Source organism: Argopecten irradians, chromosome 3 (assembly GCF_041381155.1).
Source record: "Argopecten irradians isolate NY chromosome 3, Ai_NY, whole genome shotgun sequence".
Classification (NCBI taxonomy): domain Eukaryota; kingdom Metazoa; phylum Mollusca; class Bivalvia; order Pectinida; family Pectinidae; genus Argopecten; species Argopecten irradians.
Genome location: NC_091136.1, coordinates 11,645,129 through 11,655,288, shown reverse-complemented (window position 1 = coordinate 11,655,288; position 10,160 = coordinate 11,645,129). Strand labels below are relative to the sequence as shown.

General features: G+C 34.9%; 1 protein-coding gene across 1 annotated transcript in view; it reads right to left on the bottom strand.

The window, feature by feature from the left end:
* Positions 1-3,530: 3,530 nt before the first annotated feature.
* LOC138317552 (uncharacterized) overlaps positions 3,531-10,160 on the bottom strand; it is a 30,559-nt gene continuing 23,929 nt past the window's right edge. The window contains exons 11-22 of the mRNA XM_069259304.1: positions 9,926-10,057; positions 9,616-9,744; positions 9,297-9,425; positions 8,572-8,703; positions 7,941-8,072; positions 7,546-7,668; positions 7,069-7,194; positions 6,452-6,583; positions 6,051-6,179; positions 5,626-5,751; positions 4,530-4,655; positions 3,531-4,312 (exon numbers count right to left, since the gene is read on the bottom strand). Of these exons, the coding sequence (XP_069115405.1) occupies positions 4,209-4,312; positions 4,530-4,655; positions 5,626-5,751; positions 6,051-6,179; positions 6,452-6,583; positions 7,069-7,194; positions 7,546-7,668; positions 7,941-8,072; positions 8,572-8,703; positions 9,297-9,425; positions 9,616-9,744; positions 9,926-10,057 (1,520 nt within the window). The 3' untranslated portion in view covers positions 3,531-4,208. The remainder of the gene's footprint in view (positions 4,313-4,529; positions 4,656-5,625; positions 5,752-6,050; positions 6,180-6,451; positions 6,584-7,068; positions 7,195-7,545; positions 7,669-7,940; positions 8,073-8,571; positions 8,704-9,296; positions 9,426-9,615; positions 9,745-9,925; positions 10,058-10,160) is intronic.

Here is a 10,160-nt window from a genome sequence, read left to right as displayed (position 1 = left end):
TCTGCTCATGGTTCTAAAGGGCACCTAAACTTGGAATGTTGTTTTTCTTAGATATTTCTTTCCTAACGCATCACGACTACAGTAATAGCGTTTGACCCTGTGAAGTCTTTTTGGGTGTCTGACACACCATAGTCTATAATAGTGATAGTTTAAACTAGAACTAAGAGCTCATCTTAACACTCCGATATACTTTTCCTAACGCATCACGACTAACCTATATTTAGCGTTTGAACCCGTGAGGTCATTTCAGGAGTCTGACACACCATAGTCTATTTCAGTGATAGCTATACTACTACTTAGAGTTCATCTTACACCCTTGCGAGAAGTGCTCTGGGTTTAGTTCCCTGGCTGTGACACATCAAAGTCTGTAAAAAGGAGACATAAAACGAATATATCGCAGCCTCTCAACACGTACAGACATTCATTGACCTCAACACCTTGCACATATCGGACGCCGTTGTGCTAATTATATTCAAGTCAAAGACGATTGGAGGTACTTGTGCACTGCAACAATATTCCAATATACTAGTGTACGTTTGAGAAACACCCCAAACTGTGATATAATCAAGATAATGAATAGTTTTCGGTCCTTACGTCACAGTGTTCGGTGTTTTTTATTATCCATTGCTGTGTACTCTTGGTAAAATAATTTTTTAAAGTCTGAATGTTTCGTTAAAAAAGAACAATAAAGTCTAAGTAATTATCGTTGTAAACACAATAAATGCAGCTACTATATTACAGCATATTTTGTATTTTTAATGTTAATTATACATAAGGATACATTTACACAAAAAAAAAATAAAATAAAAAATAAAGATACATTTTCTCAAATTTTCTTTTATTTTAAATCATATATAATTGCATTTACCTAATTCTACTTATGTTGCCTGAACGCCCTTGTAAAGTATTGTTACCTAGCTATTACCTAATAATTCAGAACAACGGGCGCATTTTAGTCCCGTGTAATGTTCGTTGTAAAATGATTTATACTTTATTAATCACGTTTTTAACCGAAACGTCTTCTGCCTAACGTCTTCCTTGATGGTAACTTCACTTTTGATCATGGGTGGAGCGTTTGTCCAGTGAGGAAGGCTTTGGTTCTGTCCTCTGACCGAAACACACTTTTGTCTATACACTGTACAAGTATTTTGCTTTTGCTAATCGTTCAGCAGCAAAAGGGGTTGTAACTTGTTTTCATGTCATTATATGTTGTACAGTTGCGCTGAAAGTTGTTCATTTGTCAAAGAATGATTTCCCTTTGAACGTAAACACGCTTATGGTGTTTTCGCGCCTTAGAGAACTCTTCAACACTGGTAGAAAGAGAGAGAGGCAGCAATGAATGGTGAAGAATGCAGATATATTTGTAAAGATGATTTGAGAAGTTTATGAGGCCATACTTATTTTACTACGTTGGAATAAAGTTTGCCACGCAATTTAAAGGAAGATCTTTCGGGTCGTGTAGTTTGTCGCTCTAATTAATAGTCCCGTGTAGGTACATATGTGACTGTATTTGGTGTTCTGTTCTTTGGTGGCATCATTCAGTAATTGTAAGCTTTTAGAATACAAGATTAATAGAATATTACATGGGTCTGCCAAGCGGACAGGGATATCTCAACCAAGGTGAAAGGTTTTGGCTAATCAACCCGAGCCTTGCCGAGGGTTGATGGTCAAAATCTTTTACGAGGGTTGAGATTTCCCTGTCCACATGACTGGTCAATGTAAGATTCTTTTTCTCCCATACTCTAACGAGAAATGGTAAAAATTCAGTCGACATGAACGTCATTGTGTTTAAAATGGTTACCACATAAATTGAGACGTCACTGTCCAGCGCGTGTGAGCTGTATTTTCCCTAATCCGATAAAAGACAGATTTATCTTTTCCTAGCAACCGCGTAACAACCCCGTCAAGTATGGGAGAAATATATAGTATGATATTTCAAATTTATAAATCCTGTCTAATCCAAAATCTGAAACGATGTTGATATAACGTCTTTTTTGATTGGATTATTTTTATGGTCTATTAGATTAATAAAACATGACTGATGTTGTGTATACATTAGAATAAAGTGTATCTAAGATGATATGAGGATAGCACATTCAAACTTGCATCTGTTATATTTGTGCTTCTATATACGCATGTTTTAACTTGAAGTGTTGAATTTCCTAAAAAAAGAGTTCCTAAAAAAATCATTGTTTTGAATTAGGGTTCAACAGATCATGCGATTTTTAAGATTATTGTCGAAGACACTGATGTGCGATGACCGACCAGATTAACTAATGTGAAAAATCAAATTGCTTTATTTTATTGATATATAACACCGTTTCATTACGATATTAGTTCCTTCGTCTGCTTAACGTTCAGTAAAAGGTAAAATGAAACATCATAATTAAGTTTCCCTCTACCATTCTATACATGTATCTTATCTTACGTTGAGTCTTGTACTTGCACTTAATTGTGTATTAGGGACTAAGTTACAGTTGTCGATAATATTATGCCATAGTTTGCTTAGTGGTTATGTTACAGAAATAGCCCCACTGAATGTCCTTTTAAGGCATATCCGTAATGTTTATTTATGCTATTTTCCCTTTTTCTGTGACGTTAACATAGGAACATAAGAAAATGTATATAAGGGTTCGGTTTTGACAGGCAAAATCAAATACATTTTCTGCACAATGACTTGTTACAAAATACAGTATATTATGTAACACGTTGTCTAACTAATTGTTTGTTTTTGATATTTTAATCATGAAATATCAATGCCTCAACGGAATATAAGGACCTCGAAGATAAACATTGCATTGGTAGATTGAATATGCCAACTTCTTCTAACATTTGAGGCCATTTCATGACGGCCTCTCCTATCAGCAATTTTTTAAAAGGTTGAGTTAGTGGAATACGTTTGCGCTGAATTAGTACTGGAACTCTTTTGAATTCAACAGCAACCAGTGGTCCTCGCACCTGAGTATATAAGATTGTTATATCACATGGGCTAACATTTATGCTCTAACAAGGAGACACAGATTACAACACACACAAAAACACATTTTTAGAATCACCTCCTCATTGGTAATATAACGGAATATCAAACAAAAGGAAATAGCATTTTAACCAGCATCCGTAATTACAATATTGCCATTAACTTGACAATAAGGTATAGATTATCTGTGAGTTTGACTCGATAATTATTGCTATAAGAATTAACTTTTGATTCAATGAGATACAAAATATTATAATCACATATATTTTCACTTCATGATATACATTCAGTAGCATTATTTTTATCGCTGTTGTGATTGTCGATCACTCATAGCTACTGATAATGGGAGACGATTGATTGATATTAAATGGAAGCTTAACAGCTCCATAAGGAGTTGATAATTGTTGTATCAATAGAAATCATAACTGATCCATAAGAAGTGATAATTGTTCTATCAGTGGAAATCCTCATCCTAACATGGAGTTATCATACCCGTATCATTTTGAGTTATTCACGACTTGAACAAAACAAATAAAAACTGATGCTTTGGGGTTGCATTGTTTATTTCATAACACAAAATAATGAATACACGAAGGCATAATTTATGTCGTCGCCAACATTGAAAATGTATAAGTGAAAACAGATATCATTTTACATTTAACAGCTCATTGTCGGGACAGCAATATACATGTATAAAAATAATTGAATCGTTTTTACTCTCCGGTTGTCCGGCATGGACAAACATACACTTTCAAATCCAATGTAATTGCATAATCGCTGTCTTCCCTTTTTACTAGTATCACAGAGTACCCATTCCCTGCATATACAATCAATAGATCAGAGTGTTATAGGGAATGCCATCGTCAATGATAGGACTGTGACGGAGTTGTCCGAGTTATCAATCACAAGAGGTATACCGCATACAGGTATCCTTTTTAATATTGTGATTCCGAAAACATTATATGATATGCCCTTTAACGATGACACATATTTGCGAGGCATCATCAATGGACTTCCCTTTGAAGTTGTTAGTTATATTATGAAATAGGATCCTATGAAATCTAGTCTCTAACGTTTGGTTTTAGACACGTTTGGTCGCTAGGTCGTCCATGTTCTCTGTAGACATTTCACTGGTGGGTAACGCCGTTATCGGCGTTTGCGTGATTTAACGACATACCAAAATGCGTTCTTCATACCTACACATCGATCATTCCGATCAAAAGGTTCTACTTCAAATGTCAATATGTAAATCATTTCGATAACAATTTTCCCAAAATTCTTCGTCTAGAAAGGGCAGTCTATCTTTTGTTTTCCTTATGGTGTCTTCAGTTTCACCTGCAGAAGAAAATAATAATTTTCTAATTATTATTCAAAAGAATGGCGAAACTTGTCTTTGGAATTCATATAGCGCAAATATACATTTTTTCTTTTTCAAAATGACTTTGAACAATATGATGAAACGACATGTTAAAATGTGTGTATTCCATTATCAAGAGTATTTTTATCATGTTCTTTTGCACAAGTTTAAAATATAATATACAGTTACACTCACCGCTCAATAGCATTGCAAGAACCTCTAAAGCAGTGGCGGACAGCCCAGAATTCGATCGTCTTCGTTTCAAAAGGCAGGTAACAGGTTCTAACGCTTCTGACTTCCTTGATCCGTCCCATTGAATGCCTGGGTCATAATAAACAATACAATAAGATGCTACAATAACACTTAAGCCCGAAGGTGAATAATCAACTGCATATATCTGGCAAACCATACGATATTCGTAAATGTTTTTACAATTATAAACTGTGTTCTGACACATTCTGATAGGTTTTCCAAATATCGCAGGACTTCCCAGCAATGATCGTTCAAGGAAAATGAATACATCTTATGAACACACGTGATTTGTTAGTGTTTGGCCTTTACGTAGATTCAAGCGATACTAATATTACATTAGTTTCTTATGACAAGGGCAAACTATGTTTTAATGAATATCAGACTGAATATATGAAACAGAGTTGTAGCCTTTCAGATTATTATGCATAAAAGTTGCCTCCCTTGATATCTATATATTCATTGTAAACAGTTTTAAATCAAATTTTTATTAAATTAACTATAAAATTATTTTGAACGGATGTGATATATATACAAGCGCAAATGCTAAATATATCTGTAGTCAAGTAGGAGTAATGTAAGTTTGTTTTTAAAAGTAAAATAATCAAATATGGAAATTGATGCGAGAGCCTTTCTAGATGGACATGATTTATTAAAAAAAGTAAAACACCCTCTGCACAAATTAAGTAATAACTATCTTAATAGGGGACATTGCAGAAGCCCATCTATTTTACTCAGCCTCCCTTTAAATCAATTAAGTCAAGTTGATAGTAGTTTAGGAGGGGTTCACCTGCCAAAGTTGTGTCTAAAGACAGACAGACAGACCGACGGGCATCCCTATTCCAGTATACTCCCTAAACTTCGGGGGAATAAAAAGAAATATTCTACGATTTAAAAGGAAGAACCACCGTGTTTAACATAAAGAACGGTGAACAGATTGTCTTCTTTATTTACCCTTGTATAGTAATGGGTGAACGTGAAACCTTCATCAGCATTCTACGTACAAACCCACGGGAAAATGTCTTAAGGCTTGACTACTCACCTTCTTTCCCCACAGCTGAGAGGATATTACAGCTATAGGTCTGTAGTTCCATGTTGTCTGAATACCGGGTCATCATACTGCTTACGTATGATATCTCATTCTGTAGTCGATTGGAATCGGACATACCTGAATTTATGGTGAAACAAATATTTTATTCACTATTGTTACGCAAGTACTAAGATAATAAATCTTATCATTTATACACATTATGAAACTGTCAACACCATTGTTTGCCTTGTCGAGAGGATATGATAATGTATTCCACAGTCTAATGTTTCTTAAGAAAGATCGAGAACTCTCATAACATCTACGATACACTTCATACATACATTCGAATACAAGCACCACACACATTGGATGGGTTTTCCTTACTTACTGTGTTAGTAGAAACGGAAACAAATGTAAACCAGATCATCTTGACTTACCTTTATGCGTGATGCTATCTAGTGCCATCAGGCCCACTACTGCTAGGCCCTCGTCTGTTGGGTGTTCGCGGAGGTTCTCCATCATAACTTCCATGCCTCCTTTCCTCAGAATATAATCCCGTAGGTGATCTATTAACGATAAAATCAGCTATTGAAATGGCGGAATCTTTTATCAAAATACTGGATAATTTTAGACAGATAATTGTTTGTCATATAGCCATTACTTTAAGTTAGTTAATGTAACAGGGGAAGTAATAAAAATAAATGATTCCATACTCTTCTTCCATCTATGTATTAAATGTTTTCTAAGGAATATTCTGTTTTATATCATATTTATATGTAATTTACCGTTCTTTTATATATAAAGATTAGTGATTTCGTATTTGTGACATACAACTCACCGTTGTGCTCCACGAGGTAAGAAATAGCGCCACAGCACACCGTTTGAATACTGCTACATCCGTGGAATATTCTCATCACATCAAGAACAAGTCGTGCACAGAATTCACCCTCTTGATCTGAAGTACCTTTGTCTACAAGAACACATTTAAATACATTATACAAATTATGCTTCTGAGTATCACATACACAAATTTGTATACAACATTGTCTGTTATTATCGCGGGTATGTAATTTTAGTAATTTTTCGGATCATCGCCACGATCGCAGAAGTTTGATAGTGGAAAGAATTTGATATTCATTATTAACTAATTGTCTAGATTTAGGTCTAAATTTCGGCATTTTTGACCCGTGAAATGTCGACAAACTTTTGTCCTGTCAAATCTCGCCAAACTTGACCCATGAAATATCGACAATCTTGGTCCGTGAAATCTCGGCAAACTTGACCCGTGAAAATAACGTCTGTCGGCAAGATAATATGATGGTAAAATTAATATGACTTAACGTGGTACGTTGTCTGTTAGTGTGTACTTTAATGAATTAATGCAAATAACTGTTCTTAATCATTTGTCACACACAAGCAAATCTTATATGCATATGCATGTTTTACTGAACTTACCCATGGAGATAGCAGCTATGATTTTACAGCCCGACATCTGTACTGCCTTGTCATCTTTAAATACTGTCATGGTATCCGACAACCTGTCTAAATGCTTTCCTTTGTAAAACTTTAGCCGACCGCCATCTGTAAATAGTACCAATCAACACACAATCAGCGTGTTTATTAGGCTATATACATCTTTGAAGGATCTACATATGTACTTGTATGAATGATTCAGTCGGATACTTTCTTTCGAGATTGAATTGATTGGTCATTTTGTTGGTAGAAACGTACGTACGCTAAGGCAACAATGATTATAATGGCATGTTAAATAAAATGAAAAAATAAAATTCACATAAAAACTAGAAACGAAGAAAACAACGAAAGTTCCCTGATATACAGTTTTCATATTACGTCTTTTAATATTATTGACACCTCTAAAATCGTCTGAGCCAATTATCTACCAAGCGCTTTCCAATATATAATGACACACACCTGTCAGGACAAGGTTTTCGTAAAAGTGACAAAGTGAAAGACGCAGATCACTGTATCCAGGAAATCGGACTATCGCCGTGTTAATGACGTCCAACGTCGCGTCTAAATATGTTTCAGCTAACCCTGAAACATGTAAAGCCATTGTTATTACCATGAAACACGTAAATCAATTGTTATTTAAGACCAGAATTGTACATTTGTATGTAACAAACGGTATAAGGAATACAATTGCGACAGCACAGCATCAACGAAAAAATATTACGACAAGAGTGCATTTAAGCTAAATCAATTAATTTTAATTGATATTTTCAATTTAATGTGTGTGGTTTGATATTTTTTTTTTTTGATTGAATATTTTCTGGTGAATGAGTGTTGATTCAAATACCGTTACGTACCGGGAGCCAGCGGGACGTTGGCAAGAATACGACAGACATAGTTGTTGATATCTGTTCGCTTACTGTAGCGAGATATAACAGTTTCCATAATCTCCAAACCGTCCTCCTCAATGAAATAGTAACTAGAATCATCTACAACATGAAAGTAATGTATGATGTATCAAATAATGAATTCGCGTTTATACAATTATTTCTAAAAACTACCGTCCAGTATTAAAATGGCTGAATAGCAGACATTAACATATGTGTAGCAACAAAAGCAAGAAAGATATCGTAATTAAGATTACATCATAATTGGTTATTGGTTTCAGGTTGGTACATTGCTACAAATTTCTACCTTTGCGAATATGTTCTGACCCGAATGTTTCAGGTACGTCTAAATAACGGTGTCAGTGCCGAATGTGCATTCTTTTATATAATACTTTACATAATTTCTTTGTTCTTATAATTGAGTCCCCAGTATATCGTTGTATATGTATTAATTAAATGTAGGGTTATTTTGTACGATACGGTACTTGCTGAAATAATGAAATTAAAATAATATAGCCAGCTTTGTCCTGTCTAGTCAGATTTTATAGATGGGCAAGCAAACACTGGACATTGCGATTTGAAATAAAGACACATGACTCACCTCCACCAATCAGATTACATAAAGTCTTCAGCCCACACAGTATTATGTCTGTATTGGTTATCATCTCTGTCAAGGCTGCCAACACTGCTGACAAGCCGGAATTAGCAGCTACCCTATTCTTATTTTCAGGCACTGTAGAAACAATCACCACAAATTATTACAGAAATCGACCAGAAATGTTTTTCTCATATGAAAGACACCTATAAACAAGCCATTGTTTAGATAGTTTATATATTTAAATGAACCTTTCAGCTTTTCCTATTATCTAGATATATAATTCAGCGTAATTAAATGCGAATTGATAACTAAACGTAACATGTTAAGTTACCAATCAATGTTGCAAAATATCCGAAAATTCGTGGGTGTGTATAGATGGATTTGTTTATTAGGTTTCACGTCCTTTTAACATTCAGGGTTATTTTAGGACGGTCTCTCATGTGTGCAACGTATTGTGGTGTGTGGATGTCTTAATGTCTTTGGGAGGCTGTGGTATATTCGAGCTGTGTCTACTTGCAATACAGGAAATCCTGTTCCTTTTATACTTTTTATTGCGCTATCTCATTTAAGTATGACGTTTTCCGTTACTTAAAATTGTTTTCATTTCGTTTATTTGTGTGAACATGTTGAAACAATTTTCTCTAAAACAGCTTTAGTGCGCAGCGCCATGACTAGGTAATGTATACAATGGTCTGCTTATTATTTCGTCATTAACAAGGCTGACCTACCGTCTGCTGTGATATTCGTTAACGCCATACACCCGTAGGTTTGTATCTGTTCGTGACGGTCGTGTGTAAGCATGGCGGACACTACAGCCTTCGATCCCCCATCCGTCTCTATCAATTTCCGAAGTTGCTCTACAAAATAAATTAATACTGATGATATCCATCATAATTTTTATGTAAAAAGGTATGGAACAAGAGATGCAATATACAATTCTGATATAATATGCTTTCAACAATAATTCCATAGTTTGAATTTAAATGTTTGCAATAAAAAGAAATTCTACAATAAGTACATTGATTACTATGATAATGTATTCCGTACCATTCACTGCCACATTGCCCAGGATGCGACAACCATGTTCTTGTAGTTCGGGACTATCCGGAAAAGACGTCATGATATTCACAACAGATCGAACACCTCCACTTTTTACGAGGCGTTCCTGCATTTCACCTGCATAATAAAAGCAATGAAACATAAATGTAATGTGAATATTTTGATAGATAAGGAATTATAAGAATTATCACACTTATTTAAAATTCGATTCTCAAAAAAAAAAAAAACGCAAAACATGGATCGGATCGGTTATATTATAAGAGCTTGAATGCTATCAGTTTGGAACATAAACACTTACCTGATGTCATTACGATTTGACCAATGGCGAAGAAGACCTGCTGCTGTATCTCTAAGTTGTCCGGGAAATGGTCAATCATATCCGTGACAACACGGAGAACCCGGTGCTTCACAACGTGATGGAGTGTTTGTTCTGTAATATAGATACATGCGTGTATTATAAGATATTTGAATGGCACATATATCATGAAAACAATTCATTGTGCGTCATTTTCAATAATATAAGCAGTATTTTC